Here is a 22,380-nt window from a genome sequence, read left to right as displayed (position 1 = left end):
AGGCCCCATTGTATGATAAAGATACTGATATTATAACATCGTGTCTTGTTGCACAATCGTTTGGAATGTTATCCTGAGCTCTCAATCCTGCAATTATAAATATTTATATTTAAGATGTGCCGACAAAAGAGGTTCACAGAACAACTACGATATTTGAAACCAACCCAGAAGCTGCTAAATTCTCTGTATCCTTCCAAGTTTAAAGTTATTTAAATGGTAGTGTATTATTAAATATTTAAAGAAAATCAATTATTTTCTACTTTTCAATGCATTATTATATAAAACCTTGTTATTAAAACGTTTTTTTATGATTTTTTTTACAGAGCCTCATTAATATTTACTTATAATGATGTACTAGTTTGGTTTAGATATTATAAGTTCTTTATATATTAAGTATTTGCTTAGTTCTTTTTTTTTTATACTTTCAAGCTTAATGGCGCGCACATTAAATAAAAGAAATTTTTAAATTTGCAATCGAAAATATATGTAATTATATTTAAATGAAAGATTTAAAGAAAAATGTAAGTTGCTTTGTCATATCCTTTGCTTTAGTCAGTGGTTCCCAAACTTTTTCGTGTGGCGATCCCCTTTTATAAAAAGTAAGTGATCCGCGACTCCAATAGAATTATGTTTTTGTTGAAATCATTTGTGTGAACGGTGGTGACATCACCTCATTTTTTAAAATGTACGAAATTTCTATAACTATATCAGAACATTTTGAAGCGTAAAGTTATCGTTTGTAAAATGTTTGTTTTCTCTCTTGTTTATTTTGGTGTAGTAACTATGGATATTAGCCTGATAACTGTATTGGTGGAGCTGTACAAGTAAAAATAGATCGACATGATCTCAAATCACCAAAACTATTTTTCATTAATAATCTTGGAAAAGTAATCTCCCCTGAAAGCTTATCTATGTTCTAAAACAAATTGAAAAAAAGTATATAGCTTTTTAAGGCGCCCAACCAATATAATTTTCTAAATGACGTATAATTTTTATGAAATCTGTTATAGTTTGTCCAGTATATCTACTGTATTGAGAACTAGAACTTATTTACCAATATTAAAGGGAAAAAAAATGTTTAATGCTTGACTAATTTAAGAAAAGAATGTTATTTACCTATACTTTAAATATGTTATTAAGTTTAAGTTCAGATCCTAATAAAAAATGTGTTCATTTAGAATGTACTTGTCACAGATGAAGTGGGTGTTTTGGTGCATGTTGTTATTTGTATAGAGCTGTTCATTAATATATGGGGGACGGAGTGGTCTAGCGGTAGAGAGCTAACCCGTAAGTCTTGAGTTCGAATCCGGGTTCATGTCAATAGACCGTCAGGTTTGAAAAGGAACTTTACTTTACTTACTTACATAAATATTTACATATAGTGATGTACTGGTTTGATTTATATATTATTAATTCTTTATACATTAAGTATTTGCTTAGTTTTTTCTAGAATATCAAGCTTAAAGGCGCGCACATTGAATAAAATAAATTTTAAATATGCTATTGAGAATATGTATATTCCTGTACAAATGGTTGATTCAAAAAAATGTAAGCTGCTTTGTCCTATCTTGCGCTTATGTAGTTAAAGTTGACAGAAATGTGTATTTTCACATTATTTCTTCGGCGCAAGTTTTTTTTCCCAAATAATTATTTAACACCCATGCACAGTACTTAAATATTCATTCATATAAGTGCTTTATAGTTAAGTATCACAAATAGTACCAGTAAAAATACTTTGATAAATAAGGCTAAAAAATTAGCCAATAATACAGTAAACACAAGATAGTTTTTTTTCTTATTTTCCAAGTATTAACACCTTCGCTCTGTATTTACAGTTACAAATTATTCACTAAACTTAAGTTTACAATGTGGACAAACTTGTTTTTGAAGTCTGTATTTTTTAAGAGCTTTTTTGTGACCATAGTCCCATACGATTAAGCAAGTATTGTATTCTGTGAAATTTTGTTTAAAGTCCCATAACAATAGACACAGTATAAAATAATTTTTTGAATGCATTGAGGGGGAATTTGCACTTGACTGTACATATATATTGATAAGATTTTAACGATATATATATATATATATATATATATATATATATATATATATATATATATATATATATATATATATATATATATATATATATATATATATATATATATATATATATATATATATATATATATTTGTATGCCAAATGTTTTGTTTTTTTAAATTGTGAATAAAAAATTGTTTTTACATATTTATTTTGTTAGTGTGGTATCTTCAGATATCTTTTTGTAAAATACACATATGCCTACACACTTACCTATCGCCTTAATACACATCTTAAAAATAGTAAAATGTGTATCAAGAATACATGAATTTGATACATTAGCTTATTCTCAAGTCTACATCTCAAACTGGAGAAGGCGAGGAGTACTTTCACCATTTCGTTGAAATAAAAAAACACGAAACTGCTAGATCTAAATATTAACAAAGATGTTTTCTTTTATTTGCAAATAATTACAAACAATACAGCGAAGTATTACACTAAAAACATTATCTGGTTACTTTGGACCGTAACTAAATCGTCTGCTGATGATAAGTCCGATTATCCCCCCTATTAGGATCAAAACTCCGCCCCCAATGGAGAGGCAGGAGGAATACCCCAGTCGTGATCTGTTCGGCGCTTCGTTTATAAATATGGCGATACAGATGATGATAACGGTAGCTGTCATAAAAAAGAACTATGTAAATATAACAAAACATTATAGAGTTCTATTTCTAAGGTTTAATTGCATCAAACGTATTTTATCGTCCGTAAAATTGAAATGTAATTTACTTTTTAACTTCTATATAAATTAAATACAGATTTTTCTCTAAAAGCGTGGGCCCCTTGTTTAAGGGTATATGCTATGTTTTTTTCTATTTTCTACACTTTAAGATCTAAAGCCTTTTGAATACTTTTATCATACTTGGCATATAAAAGTAAGTAAAAAAAAGAGGGTCGAACACAATTTCGGTTGTCATGGAAACCCAAAAAACCTCCGCCATTTTGAATTTTTCGGTACTTTTAAAAATACTAAGGCTTTTTATTTCTGCACCTATAGCAATCAAATTTAAACTGCTTATATTTCAGTATATATTAAAACTTTTGTCAAGACAACTTTTTGAAATAATTACTAGTAAGAATTTTACAAGGTTTAAAAAATCTTACCCTTTTTAGTATGCAAAAGTTTCAAAATCTGCATATTAATTACCAAATACTTTTTTTCTAGGAAAGCAACCACAATTCCCTCGTGACAAAAGTTGTATTTTTGCATCAAGAACATTTACTAAAAATATGGTTGGCATTGTTTAATAAATAAAAAAGTAGTAGGCTTTTTAGTGTTAAAACCTGTGAACTGAGAAAAACAGCCAAAAGTAACGAAAACTAGGTCAGGAAAGTACCATATCTGTGTAAACTGCAAAGCCGATTGTAAGCTTTGGGTGTTTCAGAGATGAAGGAAATTAAGTTTATTCGATACATGAGAAATCCAGCTTTCCAATGATGTCAAATACAATATAATGACGGATATAAAACTTTTCATAGAAAGCTTGTAAGATTGGGAAAAATTGATTATCTTTTAATTAATAGGGTCATAAAAATCGTAATTTCAACACATAAAATATTTTTTTCTCTTTAAAGTTATTATTTTCTTTATACAAAAATGGACAAAGTATCCAAAGGTGCAAGAAACCCATCATGACGAAAAATAAGAAATTGTGTGATTTTTTCCCCCCGCATATCCCATTAAATACTTATTATTATAGCGGCCAACGCTTTTATTTATAGTGCATTAATATATTTAAAGAAAGTATTTTTTTTATATTTAAAGTATCCGCAGATTTATTATATTTTTTAAAATTATTTTATATTTAATAAAAAATTGTATTATTTTCTTCTTTTTAGTGCATTTATAAAAGCTTGTAATTATAAACGTTTTTATGTATTTATTATTTTTTATACTTTTTAGTATTAAAATGTACTGGTTTGATTTAGATATTATTAATTCTTTATACATTAAGTATTTGCCTAATTTTTTTCTAGAATATCAAGCTTAAAGGCGCGCACATTTAATAAAATAATTTTATTAAAACAATATATATATATATATATATATATATATATATATATATATATATATATATATATATATATATATTTCTATGCAAAATGTTTGTTTTTTAAATTGCAAATAAAAAATTGTCTTTACATATCTATTTTGTTAGTGTGGTATCTTCAGATATCTTTTTGTAAAATACACATATGCCTACACACTTACCTATCGCCTTAATACACACCTTAAAAATAGTAAAATGTGTATCAAGAATACATGAATTTGATACATTAGCTTAGTCTCAAGTCTCCATCTCAAACTGGAGAAGGAGAGGAGTACTTTCACCATTTCGTTGAAATAAAAAAAAACATGAAACTGCTAGACCTAAATATTATGTAACCCTCACTCAGTGGGGATGCTTTTATTTTATTTGCAAATAATTACAAACAATACAGCAAAGTATTACACTAAAAACATCATCCGGTTACTTTGGACCGTAACTAAATCGTCTGTTGATGATAAATCCGAGTATCCCCCCTATTGTGATCAAAACTCCGCCCGCAATGGAGAGGTAGAAGGAATAACCCAGCAGTGAGGTGTGTACCGTTTTGCTTGCGAATATGATGATACATATGATGATACAGGTAGCTGTCATTTAAAAAGAAAAAAAACTATGTAAATATAAAAAAAAACAATTTAGATTTCAATTTCTAAGGTTTAATTTCATCAAACGTAGGGAAAACCTTAGTTTAGAATCGTAAATTCCAACGAAAATACTTCAAAATAGTAATGTGCGGTGGAGGTAACTAATGAATATATCTTTCATTTGACCATATTTATGACATAGTTTACATAATATAACAGAAAATTGAATACAAAATATTTAACCAAACCAGTCAAAAATATCCTGGAATCAACTTTAAACTACCCCTTTCGAGACAACGATAAGAATATATAATACGAGCCGGCCCGCGGCATAACATACGCCGCTATTTAGTTGTTTCTAATTTTCAATAATTCATAATTTGTGAATTCGACAGTACCAACGCTGACACTGAAAATATTTCTTTAAAACACTATAAGTAGCTCGTTAAGGACCATAACCCCCCCCCTTCCTTCCCTCCCCCCCTCCTCCCCCCCTACGTTTAAAATCGTTGGCTCTGCTTGTAAACATTTAGAGTGAACACAGCTCACTAAAACCATGTAGGGGTGGGGAGGTAGGGAGAGCGTTTGCAGCTTGTTTTCTAACGGCTCGAAGAAGAGAATTATATATATAGATATAAGCAGCGGCCATGTTTCAAAAACAGTAATAGTTTCCCTTGAAACATTGTCTATTCGCATGTCTGTTGTATTGATTTTGTGGTTTTATATGGTTTTATATTGTTTTAATATATGCCTAATATGACTAATAGACCTTTGCATCCAAGACCACAACAATCGTTGGGAGGTCGAACTTTTGAACACTTTTTTAGCAGTAATCAAATAAAAATTAGACCGCCCATAAATGACGTCGCTTTTACGGGGTTGAGATAGTTATGAAAGCGTGCACTATTGCAGAACAAATATGATTGTTTCAGATAGAAATTGTGATTTGTGGTGGGGAGAGGTTGAGTAGAGCTCAGCGATGTGATTTTGAGACGGGTAAGGTTTTTTACTTCCAAAAACGGGATGGTTGTGGGAGAAAGACCATCTGTAGAAGTATGACGCGTATTCAATTCATTGGTAATCCATTTTGTCAGTGGGGACGATAGAACTATTAAAAAGGGTCAAGAAATGTAAAAAGCATGCTGCGTCACAATTCTTGAACCCCACTTAGCACATCGTCACCGAGTTAACGCTCGCGCGTGACGTCATGTACTGGAACCGCCGACGGTTCGGCTAATTTTATAGAAAAAAAACAAGCACTGCCGTTTTGACACTAATGCGACGTTTAATATGATTACTTATGTTGGTCTTCAATGAAACAGCCCATCACCCATCCATCATTCGTTCATTTAAACGAGCGTGGTTATCTCTGCAAGACTGCTGTCTTGAGACTTTAGGCGCTTTAAAAATGTGTTGTTCCCACCTTATATAACTAGACTACCCATAGAAAGCTCCAAAAGAAGCTTGGTGACAACCGGATGGCCGTCCGATTTTGACTTTCCTGCCACTAAGTTTACAAGTATCTTACTGAGTTACCTGCCAATGAGGTGCTTGCAGTAAGGAAAATGGGAATCGTTGAGTGTTGTGGTCGACCTTTGAACGCATTGAAGAAACTGAAAGCTATCAGCACGAGGGCAGCAACACTGCTTAACACACCCATCACAGAAAAGAAATCGCATGCTATAAGCCAACCTGAAATTGGAAGGGGTCTAAAGTTAGAGCCTGTGGTGAAAGACTAATGGGAGTGGGTGGGGCTAAGTGGGTAGATATGAATGGATATGGGTGTTTACGTGGTGCGACTTTGCGAGATTAAATACTCAAAACCTAAACTCAAACTTTATTTTTGAGTAATTCTTTATAGCCTTAATTTAAACAATCACTTTTTAAACATTTCCTTTCGGTTAATAGATCCCTATGTAATAATAGTATAGTAGACTTCCACACCTGTCCATATCAGTAAAAGTATGGTCAGAACATACAATCAGTTTTGATTATCCATGACGTGAAGCAAGTACCCATCACAGCAGGCTATTAGAAATCTGAGCACAAGATCCAAGCTCGAGACTTTGGGGTTATAAATCCTTAGCTCTACCACGCGACCGCATAATCGTTAATATTTTTATAGCTGATTCTCTTCTCTATTCAAAATTATTTAATAGAAATTAGCTACTTCGTTTTCTGGATGGAAATGAAATGTTATTTTCTGCAAGAAAGAAACCATGTTTTTACCTGCTTTGTCTTCTATGGTTAAACAGAATTGTATACAGACTTGCCATAGTCCAATACTACCCGGATCATTCAACTTCAACCAATGTGGTGTTGCCATGCCAACCAGATGCAGTAGACTCCCCAGACCTATGATACCTGCGGCTCCAGCTAGAGCAGCGATTTGAGTCATTTTAAAAGGATTGTCTGAAAACAAAATAATAAAATGCATATATATATATATATATATATATATATATATATATATATATATATATATATATATATATATATATATATATATATATATAAAATATAAAGCTCAGTTCTGTATGTAACGCATATGTTTGTCGTTGGTCTTGGATGGATTTAAGTGTTAGACAATTATCGTGCGCATTTGTCTAAATTTATGAGTTAAAAAATTACTATTGAAAGTGTTGGGAAATAATTTTCATTTTTCAAATTATAGTAATAATTGTCGGCATGTTCATTAAACACAAGTTTTAAAAAAATATCATCTTTTACAAAAATTCTAATTATGTCTTTATTTAGTCCTATAGCACTTACTTCCCTTTGATAAATTAGGAAAACACAATTACTTCCCTTTATAAAACCATTGCATTTTGTGTAAAAGAATTTACTTTTTAATTACTTTGTTTTGGTGTTGGGAAAAAAAATAATTACATAATTAGCGGGGATTGATCAAGTGCAAATGTTGTAGGTATTTTACGGATAAACTTGGAGTATTATAATTGTTCATCAAATTGAAACAGGCGCGTTCGTTTAAGTGAGTGCAAAAGACTATGAATAAGTTGGGGTACTATAGTCGTTCATTAAGCTAAAACAGGTGATTCCGCCCCGCGTTAGTGTTTTCTTTGTGTTTAGGTGGTTTTGCGTTAGTGGTTGCGTTTTGATTTGGTTCGTTTTTGTTCTTTCTTTTTTCGTTTTTGTTTGTGTTTTTTTTTGTTTGGGTTTGTATTTGTGTTTTTGGTTGGTTTTGCGTTTGGATTTGGTTTGTTTTCGTTTGCTTTTTCGTTGTTTTTTTTTGTTGTTGTTGGTATTGGTGTTTGTGGTTGGGTTTGTTGTTAGGTTTTTGTTTTCGTTTGCTTTTTTGTTTGTTTTTTCTTTGTGTTTGTATTGGTGTTTGTGGTTGTGGTTGGGTTTGTTGTTAGGTTTTTGTTTTCGTTTGTATTTGTAATTGTGTTAGCGTTATGTTTGCGTTTTGTTGTTTTGGTTGGTTGTGGTTTGGGTGGGCAATGCCGGGTTTATGATGATTACTAAACACACAGGTAATGGTCTTTAACAGAAAGGTTTTTCACAGAAGCCAGAGCAGGGCCTGGCCGGGACGACTAGTATATATATATAAGTAAGACTAAATACAGATACATAAAAAAGCCAAATACAAACAAATACAATTGCGTGTAAATATTGAAAGTGATTAATACTAGTTTACTTACTAGCTCTGTAACGCTGAGCCATATTGTAACTAGAGTCACACTGTAAACGTGCATATACGTTTATAGAAAGTGTTAGAAAAATACACTGGACCCAGCATCCATGTTGTATGTGCGTGTTGGCGGGAGGGGGCGGGCGGGCGACTCCTAATCTAAGCATTATATAGGCATAACTCTACATCGAAACTCACGCATGGCCTAAACTCTGAGTTTTTCTTGATATTTGGCCCAGTGAAGTAGGCCGAAGGTTGTGTTCAAAACGAACACCCCCTCCTCCCCTTGAAGATTACTAAAATCAAATTTGTCTGACAAAACTCAACTACTAGTACTAGCAACGAAGTTCTTTTAGTTCAGAATGTTCTTTAAAAGATCAATGCAACACGTTGTAATAACAAGCTTTTATTACAAGCTTTTCTTTAACTCACTTCCTCGTCAATCTGTCGTCAGTCTGTCTTCAGTCTAGATCGAATCGGCCGAGCGAAATTGCAGGCACTTCTAACTGACAGATACGGTTCGTGATTGGTACGTGGGTCAAGACATGAAGACAATGCATCATGACATTAAATTTGACTTAATTTGTCGCCTGATTAATTTTTTATGAATTAATTTAAAAATGTGACCAATTTAGTATCAGTCCTATCCAACTACCCCACACGCGTCACCACGTTCAATAGGTGTGCAATGGTTTTAGTCATGTAACTCTATTGTAAATAAAAACATGTAAAGTACTTTAAAAAATTAATAAAAACTTTTTAATAACAAGCTTATATGTAATAATGCACAAAAAAGGAGAAAATAAATTATACACTGGGTACTATTTAAATAATTATAAAGAAAAGCGTGGGTCTCTTCGTAAATATTAGTAAAGATATCCAAGAGATACTAAAGTAAATCACGCTTTTCTTTATAGTTATTTAAATACTAGTGTATATTTTATTTTCTCATTTTTTAGTGCATTATTACACAAAAGTTTGTTATTAAAACGTTTTTTTATGAAATTTTATAATTATGAAGGAAAAAAAAATAAAATCATTAAAATCGTTTTATGAACTTTTCAGTGTAATTGTGCAGAAAAATGAAATTAAATTTGAATAGTTTTCGCAGTTTTACACCTACCCACAAAATCATGTACGGAATTTAAAGGATGCATGTAATCGTGCTCAAATTCAAATATAAAACGAGATTTTGACAAAATTTGTCGTTTTATAACCTTCCGGTGCGTAAAAACTTAGTTTGGCTTTCATGCCCGTTTGTGTATGTGTGTGTGTCTGTGTGTGCGTGTGTTTAAACAAGATAATCTTGAGTATCGTTTAAGTTATGTAGACCAAAGCTCATAGAGCCTATATGTTTTAAAAGATATTTTTAGTTATTTATCAACGTTTGATAAGCTGATAACTGGAGTACCATTAATGCTAGGTACACTGAATTCAAAATAGAAGCAATAAAATGTATGCAAAGGTTCCTTTTAACTTTTGTACAATTTCAGGTAACAGTAAGTTGCACGTTTCTCTCTTCTTGAATACTGTTTCAGTTAAGTAGACGAAATTTCAAATACAAGTACAAGTACTTTAATCACTTTGTAATTTTGAGTGACCTCAGTAAATCAGAAGTGGTACTTTACTCTATTTCCGGTTTCTAAAATACAGATAAAATAAATACCGTTTCAGTTAGATGAACGAAATTTATAAAAAGGTATCTATATACTACTAAAACTCAAGTTTGTTTACATGTTTGAATATTTATATGTTTGTCTGATTTGGTACTGTAAGGAAACTGCTCTATATGGGGGGCTGTAAAATAGTATGTAGGTGGAGAACAATTTTTGATTGCAGACAGACTGTTAATCACACATTTATTTAAAGACGTTAATTAATTTATTGATTTATTCATAGGTAGATTAACCACATTAATTTTAAAGTTTTAGAACAATGGCTTAACTTTGACTGAATAGTGACGTTTGATAACTCATTTTTTTTTTTAAATTTTTTTTGGGGAGAATCTGCATTATATGTAGAGCTGTAAAATAGGATTTTGGGTGGTAAATATTGTTCTTTCTTAAACACACTGTTAAAATAATTTAAAGCCGTTAATTAATTTATTGATATATTCATTGGTAGATTAACCATATTGATTATAAAAGTTTAGAACAATGACTTTAGTAATAGTAAATGATTTATTTTCTTTTCACAACAATGTTTTCAATTATTTAAAAAAAAAAAAAAAGAAAAAAAGCTCTATATGTGAATGATAAGGTTGACTATCAGGACCTCGCGGGCATAGGGCAGGTGAAGTAGAGTTCACCTGTTTCTATGTTCTCAGCATATGAAGGGATAGTGTGGTCAGAGCCATGCTCGGCCGGAATCGTTTTTTTTTAAAAATACAAACATGCCTGAGACTTGGCGGGGCACTGTGCAAATAAAGTAGAGTTTAGTAGAGTTTTAAAATATAAAAAACGTCTTTTTGAATGTGGGGTCTGGTTATTTTGGGATGATAAGTACTGGCAGACGTGATGTCATTTATGGATGACCCCCCAAAACCCACAGTTATCTAACTAGATAACGGGTAGTCTAGTAATATCTTTAAATTTTGAGTAATTTTCTGTGGCCGGATGAAATACTACGGTTTTTTCGTTTTCTCAAAAAAATATAGCTTCTGCTGGACTGATTCATTTCAAACTTTACCTATAGATCAAGCTTCGATGACGATGTACTTCGTCAATTAATGGGAGTTAATTAGATTATTATCAATATTAGTTATCTTTTTAAAATTGATAAAATTTTCTGTATTAAAGTACTAATTTTCAGCTTAATTATGTTCATTTGGTTCAAAATATTTTGTTTCTACTCGATTATATTCGATTTAAAAAACAATAAAGTATCAAAAAAATTAATAACAACATTTCTTTAGCCAGATTGCACTGAAAGTGTCATCTCCATTACTTTTCAAAAAGGAATATACAAGTACAATTAAGAGAAATCTATCCCACTTTATTTTCAATAATTATTTAATGGGATTGCATGACTAAGAGCAATAGCACTCCTAGTGAACACGTAAAATGTGCATATAATTAGTAGTTTACTAGACCACCAATTATTCTTCGGATAACAGTGGGTTTAGGGGATGTCTTTCATAAACGACGTCACACTTGTTTGACTATTTTTATCCTACTGTTTGGACAAAGCACCTTTGATCAAAGGCCCAATGTAAAAAAAAAAAAAAACTGTTGTCAAAGACCTATGGTCAAAGATCGTTGTTCGAAGATCCACTTACCAAACAAAATATAGTACAAACGTAGATCAATCTTAATTAAGATAATAATTAGTTCAAACTTAGTCAAGATCAAAGTACAATCAAACCGAATCAAGAACACAATTAGATCGATAAGACGTCCATTACCTGAATCGTGTGAATGTCAATAACAATGATCATCAAAAACTGTTCTCATTTCATACGTCTCACAAAGTTCGTTTCAGAAGACACTCCTACTATCGTGAGTCATCGAGACCTATCAGAGATAAAATACTGATTGACGAAATTTCTTTATCGTTCCGTTACGTAATAACGTCACATTGTTTCATAAAGCTACTGATTTTATAATCTAGTATATGGTTTCACAATCGCTTGGAATGTTTGGGCCTGAGCGCCCCACCCCGCAATTAGAGTATTTATATTTAAGATATGCCGACAGAGGAGGGACAAGGACCAGCTGTGACGTACATGAAACCATTCCAGGTGCTGGCTTGATTAACCCTGTGGAGAAACACAGCTAAATTATCAGTTTCTTTTCTGTTATTGACTTTGCTGACAGCAAAGAATATTTTAATTTAAGTTTATGTGTGTTTGTGCGTCTCTGATATGATTTTTGTTAGGTTGGGCTGATAGGGCAGCAGGCAGGGGACTTCGTTTTGTAATGATCTTCTTCCTCTGCGTTTTTAACTTAAATGTTGGAAGAGATTACCCACAACACAATTAAGTACCTATACGTTTCGTTGACTCCAGTTTCAGCCTGCTTTTCTTTTAAGGATTTGCTTCCATAGACTTTGTCCAGCCAAGATCAATCTACAAGGCAGCAGTTTTTATTTTATCTTGGAGTTGTCTCTCCTAGAAAAGTTGCTGTCCCAAGCTATCGAGCCTCTTCTGCCCGAGGGTTCGAACTCGAGAACTCGAACACGGCGACCCCTAACCAGTGTCAAATGTGTATGGTACATACAAGCGATATTTCAGAGTTTAAATCTTAGCAAAATGCTAATGCAAACATCTGCTATGCTTATATAAGAAATGTATGGCATCTAGACTAAATCTAACGGCCCTATGTTGTTATTTTTCTACATGCAACACGTTTTTTGTTACCCTCCAGGGTCATTCTATGACATAACAAAATATCGGTTGTGGTCGTAGCCATTTACCGAGGTGCATGCAAAAAACTAGCCATATGTACAAACGGTAAATACCTTAGAATCTTTGTTGAAATTATTCTTTGTTTTTCACATAAATTACAATGATTATATAGAGAAATGCGACTGGTCAGTTTTATCTGCTGTACAGATTTTCCCCAGATATGGCGCGTTTCTCTGACATCAATCAGAGTAGACTCATACAAACCATACAAAATATACTCTGTATACGAGAAAGTAAAATTAGAATTGAAAATCAAATGTCGAAAATGATACACAATACTAATGATGTCATCTTCCAATTTTAGAATAAGGAAAAAATGAACTATTTCATTCAAATTTGATTTAGATCTATAGATCTGTTGATGAAGACGTATGCTATGAAATGTATACTATTTCCTCGGCAAAAAAGGTAAAAAAAAATATTGAAAAAAAAATACCACTGAGAAGCTGGGGTTTAACAGAAACATTTAAATCACATAATCAACGTGGGCATGTAACATGTTGAATAATAATATATATAATTTGGTTTTAATTTTTCTTATAGGCATTGGTAGTCTATGTTATATTAATTGTCAGTGGCGTAGCTACCGAAAAGCTAGCGTAAGCATGACATAGGGGCCCAAGGTAATTAGGGACCCTTTTCCCTCTTTACATTTTTAATAACTTTTACATTGGAATTTTAATATTTGTATTATAAAATTTTTTTTAAAAAGAAAACGGAAATCCAGTTTCTTTTCTACTGTAGAAGTGGTTAAAAAATAAAATGGCCCCCAAACCTTTCTTACTGGGGGGGGGGGGGGGGTTGCGGGGGTTGTACAAGGCCCATCGGTATTAATAATAGGCATTAATGCATTGTCGGGCAAGCCGTTAAGCGAATTAGTATATAAACAAACATGAACATTGACTATTTTGTGAGATTGGAATCCGGCACCCGCAAATTTATACGCATCACTAAAAACTCTCTACCCCACCGCCACAAACCTGCACCCCCTCCCCTCTAAACTGTCTGTCCTCAGTGTCCTCAGTGAAATTCCATCCATCCATGATTACAATTGCGCATTGATTTTAATAACAAACTTTGACAGTGTTTTCACAATAAGCTACGTCATAACTGTGTCAATGTTTTTCTAGTTTTAACCTTAATCACAATTCGCTTGTTGATCTAATTTATCTCTAATCAATATGCCACTATTTAAAGATTTTTGTTTGTTTCCTTGTTATTTATGCATCAATACGAAAATGATCCAATCGCCAAGAAACATTGGGAAGTCGTTTAGAATAATTCAGATAAACCTCTACTGACCGTGAAATTTCCTACCACAACCCCACACTTGAAGAGCAGTGCCTCTCCCCTCGAAGAGAAGCCAGAAAGAAACTCCTGCAAAGTTTTCTGCCATTAAATATCTTTTTTATTTCGTTCGGAGAGGCTTTCTTAGCACACGGGGTCAGTTAATTGGATGTCCTGCACAAGGGGTCAGGGCTACTGCTTATTTCAACAGTCAACCTGCACATGTGCATCAGCCGGCGCCCTGGGCTCCTTCCGTGAGTACTACAGCGCATAAACTTATTCTAATGAGAGTCATGCCCTAGCAATACTGAGGTCTGCTATAATCAATAGTTAAAGAAAATTAGGTGTGTTATCCAGCCGCCTTGGCAGTAATATAGTTGTGCGTCACAAGTCTCTCCATTATGATGATGTTATGAAACAAGTTGTAAATATGCCCTTTGGGTCAGTAACTTGGCTATCCTAAGTATTAAACATACAGAAGCAGCTAAAATAGACTTCAATGAGAATATTAATCACTTTGCAAACTTATAAGAAAGAAAAAAAGAAAAAAAAAGAAAAAAAAACATGAGCAACGTTTTAAAATTTGTATTTGGTTAGTGGCGTCACAAGGTTCGATATCGCCTGGTGCGTTTAGTGAGTGTCACTCCCACCCCGTCTAACATTTTTGCATTTCCAGTGGGTTGTTACACCCTCTCCTTAATATTTTATTATTTTAACTGAATAAAACATAGTTTTGATGGTACATTTTACGAGTTTTCGTCATGGTGTCACGCCTAAATTGTAAGGCCCCCGCCTCTTGAAGCTACTGTGTTAGGTTACTTAAAGGTTACAGGCTTACTGTTAATTTGTTAGTTTCTTTTTTCAAAAAAATGATATAAAATCAAAGGTATTTTACCGTATAAATACACATCTATGGACGTATAAAATACACAAGTTACAGATTAACTTAGGGGCCCAATACTATTTTTGCATGGGGGCCCGAAAATCCTAGCTACGCCACTGTTAACTGTGTTGGATTTTAGCTATTTACCACTTATACGGTTCAACGTGTTGTAAAGCATTACATTTTAAAACCAATAACTATTTTATAAAATATTCTTCTCAAACAAGTATAACATTTAAACAAAATAGGCATATGATCCATGTGTAACGTGTACCAATGGCTTGCTTAAACTAAACTTTTAAAAAATTATGTTTAAGACAGTACTACTGATCGATCAATATGAATTCAATTATGTTTTCTACTTTCATCTCCACTTTAGCACGTAGTTTTTGAAGTCCTCAGCTTTGGGTGGTAGTCTGTTGTGGAATTTTTTTCCATACGAATCTTCATTATGTAAGTAAAACCTTTTTCGCAGCCCCACCAAAATGTGAGGGCGCCAAAGATATCGTATAACAAGGTATATGGACACACCAACAAAAACTCTTAGCAGATAGGCAACTAACTTTTCACCCAGGTTTTCAACTGCCCTTCCGCATTCATCCCCGCACACCTCCTTTTTCTCGCTCACAACACAACACAAAACCGCTGTCACTTGACCAGTCACTTCCCTTGTATCCTCGTCAACAACTCGCGTCTGGTTACAGAATACATACACACACGCAGTGATCCGTCCCACGTATACACCTTTCATACACATTACATCACCACACAATATATATTAAGCAAATATTGTATTCTTTGAAGTTTTGTATTGCACTTAAGTCCCTTAATTCCCCTATATATATATATATATATATATATATATATATATATATATATATATATATATCTATATCTATATATCTATATATATATATATATATATATATATATATATATATATATACATATATGCAAAAGGTGTTTTTTTAAACTTGTGAATAAAGTGTCTTTCCACATCAATTTTGGATTTACATATCTATGTTGTTAGTGTGGTATCTTCAGATATCTTTATGTAACACTCACATATCCCTACACACTTATCTATCACTATACACACCTTAAAAATAGTAAAATGTGTATCAAGAATACTTGCATTTGATACATTAGCTTCGTCTCAACTCTACATCTTAAACAGGAGAAGAAGAGGAGTGCTTTCACCATTTCGTTGAAATAAAAAAAAACCCATGAAACTGCTAGATCTAAATATTAACAAAGATGTTTTATTTTATTTGCAAATAATTACAAACAATTGAGCAAAGTATAACACTTAAAAAATCGTCTGGTTTCTTTGGACCTTAACTCAATCGTCTGCTGCTGATAAATCCGATTATTCCACCTATTTTGATCAAAACTCCGCCCACAATAGAGAGGTAGAAGGAATACGCAAGTCTTTTTGCGTTTGGCGTTTGGCTTGCAAATATGATGATACAGATGATGATAAACGTAGCTGCCATTTTAAAAGAAAAAAAACTATGTAAATATAACAAAATAATATAGGGTTCCATTTCTAAGATTAAATTAAATCAAATTTATCATTAAAAGTATTTTAGCGTCCGTAAAATTGAAATGCAATTTATTTTTTAGCTTTACATAAATTAGATATAGCTTTTTCTCACAAAAATCGAAGAGGTGATTGAAATCGATTGGCTCACAGTGTAACAATCTTCCCATTTTGCATTGGACACAACTACAACGATTGCTATAAGTTAATGGTGATACTATCAATAACACTGAAGCCAATTACGATATGGGGTCATCCATTTCTGACGTCCACAAAAAAAGTTGGCGCGGTAAGGATTCGTGCAAAGTCTGGAAATTGTCTAGAAAAGTAAATGTTAAATGCATTTGTCGCATTCGGGCAAGTGTCCATTCGGGCGTTTGTCGCGTTCGGGCAAGTGTCCATTCGGGCGTTTGTCGCATTCGGGCATTTGTCGCATTCGGGCAAGTGTCCATTCGGGAAATCGGCCTTCGGGCAAACGGCATTCGGGCAAGTGTCTTTCGGGAATTTGTCGTAGATCCCTTTTACTCAACCTTAAGGACACTTCTCGCTACACGTGTTTCGTAACAAACCACTTCTCCCTCTTTTCTCGTGATCTCTACATACCTGACTATGTGAGCACATCCTACATGCGCTGTTATTTAAATTTCCAACCTTACGTGGCTATTTTGAGTTTATTACTTGAAAAATGAACAGGGAGTGATCGCCCCTAAACTTTCTTGAATATTCTTCTAATATGTAAAGCTCAATTCTGTATGTAATAAGTTTGTTTGTCTATGGATTTAAGTGTTAGATAATTAAAATCCTTATGGTCTAAATTTATGAGTTAAAAAATTAATATTGAAAGTTTTGGGAAATAATTTTCATTTATCAAACTGAAAGTAGTAATTTTCGGCATGTTTATTAAACACAAGTTTTAACAAAATATCATCTATTACAAAAATTCTAATTATGTCTTTATTTAGTCCTATAGCACTTACTTCCCTTTGATAAATTAGGAAAACGCAATTACTTCCCATTATAAAACCATTGCATTAATGGAAAAGAATTTACTTTTCAATTACTTTGTTTTGGTGTTGGGAAAAAAAATAATTACATAATTAGCGGGGATTGATCAAGTGCAAATGTTGTAGGTATTTTACGGATAAGCTTGGAGTATTATAATTGTTCATTAAATTGAAACAGGCGCGTTCGTTTAAGTGAGTGCAAAAGACTATGAATAAGTTGGGGTACTATAGTCGTTTAATAAGCTAAAACAGGCGATTCCGCCCCGGGCTAGACTGTGAGCACTCTGCGCTTATGTTCGCGTTAGTGTTTTCTTTGTGTTTAGGTTGGGTTTGCGTCAGTTGGTTGCGGTTTGATTTGGTTCGTTTTTGTTCTTTCTTTTTTCGTTTTTGTTTGTGTTTTTTCTTTGGGTTTGTATTTGTGTTTTTGGTTGGTTTTGCGTTTGGATTTGGTTTGTTTTCGTTTGCTTTTTCGTTTTTTTTTGTGTTGTTATTGGTTGGTATTTGTGTTTGTGGTTGTGGTTGGGTTTGTTGTTAGGTTTTTGTTTTCGTTTGTATTTGTAATTGTGTTATGTTTGCGTTTTGTTGTTTTGGTTTTGGTTGGTTGTGGTTTGGGTGGGCAATGCCGGGTTTATGATGATTACTAAACACACAGGTAATGGTCTTTAACAGAAAGGTTTTTCACAGAAGCCAGAGCAGGGCCTGGCCGGGACGGCTAGTATTCTTATATAACACGACGGGAGATGGCACCTCGGGATATAGACAATATTTTAAATCCATTTTTATTTACTTTTTAAAATAGAATAGAATCTTAGAGAAAAAAAAAGAATTACGCACCAAGTGAACGCCAAACAATCTGTGTATAATAAGGCGGAGTATTATCAGTACTTTATAAATTCAAATGAGTTTTTTGAGAAATCGGAAAACGCGTAAATTACTTTGACAGAAGGCAGAAAAGTTGATTTTTTTACTTATATGTGAAATTTCATTAGTCTATCTGAAACAGTACTCAAGTTGCAGGCTTTTGAAAAATTGAAAGTAGATTAAGTTCCACTTTCGGTTACCGGAAATAGCTGAAAAGTTAATACAGAACTATAAATTTGATATAGTACTTATATATAAAATTTCATCAACCAAGCTTTAACGGTACTCAAGTTATCGTGTTCACATACACACACACACACACACACACATACACAGACATACTGACGAGATTGCAAAATTATGTTTTTCCGACTCAGGGAGGCGTAAAACGTCGAGATTTGCAAAAATATAGTGTTTTTTTTCAACAACGCCACTTACACAGAGAACCCTCAATATAGTTGTGTCGTGTTTTTTTTTAAAGTACCACAATGACTTACCTGCCACTAAGTTTACAAGTATCGTACTGAGTTACCTGCACAGATGGTGCTTGCAATAAGGAAAATAGGAATCTTTGAGTGTAGTGGACGACCTTTGAACGCGTTGAAGAAAATGAAAGCTATCAGCACGAGGGCAGCAACACTGCTTAACACACCCATCACAGAAAGGAAATCGCATCCTATAAGCCAGCCTGAAATTGGAAGGGGTCTAAAGTTAGAGCTAGTTGTGAAGGACTAATGGGAGGGGATAGGGCTAAGTGGGTGGATATGGATGATTATGGATATTTACGTGGTGCGAGTAAACTTTGCGAGTTTAAATATTCAAAACCTAAACACAAACTTTATTTTTTAGTAATTCTTTATAACCTTAACCTGAACAATCATTTTTTAAACATTTCCTTTAGGTTAATATAGTACTATGTTATAATAGTATAGTAGACTTCCAGACCTGTCCGTATCAGTAAAAGTATGGTCAGAACATACACTCAGTCTTGATTACCCATGACGTGAGGCAAGTACACATCAGAGTAGACTATTAGAAATCTAAGCACAAGATCCGAACTCGACACTTTTAGGTTATAAATCCTTAGATCTACCACGCGACCGCATAATCCCATTTAACCGTTAATATCTTTACAGCTGATCTTATTATATATATTTTTTAAATTATTTAATTAAAATTAGCTACTACTTTTTCTGGATGAAAATGAGCTTTTATTTTCTGCAAGAAAGGTACCATTTTTTTTACCTGCTTTGTCTTCTATGGTTAAACAATTGCCCTCACAGACTTGCCATAGTCCAATACTACCCGAACCAATATTCCACCAATGTGGTGTTGCCATGCCAACCAGATGCAGTAGACTCCCCAGACCTATGAAGCCTGCGGCTCCAGCTAGAGCAGCGATTTGAGTCATTTTAAAAGGATTGTCTGAAAACAAAATAATAAAATGCATATATATATATATATATATATATATATATATATATATATATATATATATATATATATATATATATATAAGACTAAATACAGGTACATCAATAAAAGCCAAATATAAACAAATACAATTTTGCGTATATATTGAATGTGATTAATACTAGTTTACTTATTACCTCTGTTAATCTGAGCCACGCGTAACTTGTGTCACACTGTAAACGTGCATATACGTTTATAAAAAGTGGTAGAAAAATACAATGTACCCAGCATCTATGTTGTATGTGTGTGTTAGGGGGTGGGGTGGAGCGACTCCTAATCTAAGCACTATATAGAAACCCATGCATGTTCTGAATTCTGATTTTTTTCCGAGTCCAGTGAAGTAGGCCGAGGGGTGTGTTCAAAACAAACCCCCCCCCCCTTTCTTCGTAGATCACGAAAATCAAATTTGTCTTACAGAAAAAAAAAACTAATAGGAACGATGTCAATTTAAGTTAACTATTTCAGTTAAGAATGTTCTTAGAAAAAATTAATGCAAAACGTTTTAATAACAAGTTTTTTGTATACTAATTATGCACGAAAAAACAAGAAAAGAATAAAATACGGAACATAAAGGATGCATGCAATCGTGCAAAAATGTAAAACGAGATTTTCACATATTTTAACTTTTTATAACTTTTCTGAGTCAGAAAAACTTAGTTTGGCCATAATGCCAGTTTGATATGGGAACAAAATAACTTGAATACTGTTTCAGTAAAGTAGACGATATTTCATAAGAAAGCCTACACAATCTTATATTTGTATAAGGTTCTAATTTTGAGTGACCTCCGTAGTCCGGAAGTGGTACTTAACTCTATTTCTGGTTTCTAAAATACAGATAACATAAGTAGAGTTTCAGTTAGATGAACGACATTTTATAAATGGGTATAAGATCTTAAATTGTGTGTAATTTTTTGTGACCGGATGAAATACTACGGTTTTTTCGTTTTCTCAAAAAATATAACTTCTACCGAACTGATTCATCTTAACTTTACACATAATTCGAGATTCGATGAGGCCTACTTTGAGAATTAAACGGACTTAATTAAATTATTAATTAACTTCTTAAACTTTACTTAAAATTTATGTATAAAGTACTAATTTTCAGCTCAATTTAGCACACTCTGACGTTCACTTAGTGCAAAATATGTTTCTTTCTATTTATTCTATTTAAAAAATAAAAATAAAGTATCAAAATATCAATAAAACATTTCTTTAACCAGATTGCACTGAAAGTGTCATCTCCATTGCTGTTCAAAAAGAAATATACAAGTACATTAAAGGGAAATCACTCCCACTTTATTTTCAATAGTTATTTAATGGGATTGCATGACTAAGATTATTGCACTCCTAATGAACAGGTAAAATGTGCATATAATTAGTAGTTTACTAGACCACCCATTATCCTCCCACTTTACTTTTATTAATTATTTAATGGGATTGCATGACTTAAAACAATTGCACTTCTAATGAACACGAAACATATGTATATAATTAATAATTATACTAAACAACCCGTTATCCTTCGGAGAACAGCGGGTTTAGCGGTCATTCATAAATGACGTAACACTTGTTTGACTATTTTTATTTTACTGTATGGACAAAGCACCTTTGATCAAAGGACCAATGTAAAAAAACCACGTGATCATAGTCCATCTAAATACAAAATACATGTGGTCAAAGTCCCGGTGTGGTCAAACCACCTATAGTCAAAGCACCTATGGTCAAAAACACCTGTGGTCGAAGATCCGCGTACCAAGCCAAATATAGTACAAAATTAGATCAAGTTTAAAAAAGATAATAATTAGTTCAAACTTAGTCAAGATCAAAGTACAATCAAACCAAATCAAGAACAAACTTAGATGGACAAGACGTCCCTTACCTGAATTGTGTGAATGTCAATAACAATTATCCATCAAAAGCCGATCTCATTTTATAGGTCTCAGAAACTTTCTATCAGAGATAAAATAATCAATAACGAGATGCAACACATTTGTGTATCTGTGTGTTAAGTAACAAGGACCCATTGTTTCAAAAAGATACTGATAATCTAGTGAGTGGTTTCACAATTGCTAGGAATGTTTGACCTGAGCGCCCCACCCCGCAATTAGAGTATTGATATTTAAGTTGTGCCGACAGGGGAGGGACAAGGACCAGCTGTGACGTAAATGAAACCATTCCAGATGCTGGCTTGATTAACTGTGTGGAGAACCACAGTTGAATTCTCAGTTTCTTTTTGTAATTGACTTTGATGACAGCAACAGTATTAGAGAATATTTTAATATAAACTTATGTGTGCGTCTCTGATATGATTTATGTTAGGTTGGATTGAGAGGGCAGCAGCCAGGGGACTTCGGTATATAATGATCTTCTTCTTCTGTGGTCATAATTTTAATGTTGAAACAGATCCCCCCCCCCCCCCTTAAAAAATATACGTGTCGTTGACTCCGATTTCAGCCTGCTTTTCTTTTTTGGATTTGCTTCCATAGCCTTTGTGCAACCAAGAAAAATCTACAAGGCAGCAGGTTTTTTTTTCAATTTTGAG

General features: G+C 33.0%; 2 protein-coding genes across 2 annotated transcripts; both read right to left on the bottom strand.

Moving 5' to 3' along the window:
* Positions 1 to 4,517: 4,517 nt before the first annotated feature.
* On the bottom strand, positions 4,518 to 11,863 carry LOC131944766 (uncharacterized). Its single transcript, XM_059305579.1, has 4 exons — positions 11,786 to 11,863; positions 6,960 to 7,142; positions 6,267 to 6,422; positions 4,518 to 4,733 (listed from the first exon to the last, which is right to left on the bottom strand). Exons 2-4 carry the CDS (start codon positions 7,126 to 7,128, stop codon positions 4,570 to 4,572), a joined length of 489 nt encoding a protein of 162 aa, XP_059161562.1. The 5' UTR covers positions 7,129 to 7,142; positions 11,786 to 11,863; the 3' UTR covers positions 4,518 to 4,569.
* Positions 11,864 to 16,294: 4,431 nt separating this feature from the next.
* Positions 16,295 to 21,760, bottom strand: LOC131944787 (uncharacterized). Its single transcript, XM_059305601.1, has 4 exons — positions 21,718 to 21,760; positions 19,611 to 19,790; positions 18,898 to 19,053; positions 16,295 to 16,446 (listed from the first exon to the last, which is right to left on the bottom strand). The coding sequence occupies exons 2-4, from the start codon at positions 19,774 to 19,776 to the stop codon at positions 16,295 to 16,297; spliced, it is 474 nt and encodes a 157-aa protein (XP_059161584.1). The 5' UTR covers positions 19,777 to 19,790; positions 21,718 to 21,760.
* Positions 21,761 to 22,380: the final 620 nt, after the last annotated feature.

Source organism: Physella acuta, unplaced genomic scaffold (assembly GCF_028476545.2).
Source record: "Physella acuta isolate Inbredline_101_S28 unplaced genomic scaffold, ASM2847654v3 ptg000508l, whole genome shotgun sequence".
NCBI classification, from domain to species: Eukaryota; Metazoa; Mollusca; class Gastropoda; family Physidae; genus Physella; species Physella acuta.
The sequence above is the reverse complement of the archived record's forward strand: the minus strand, read 5'-3'. Positions and strand labels throughout refer to the sequence as shown.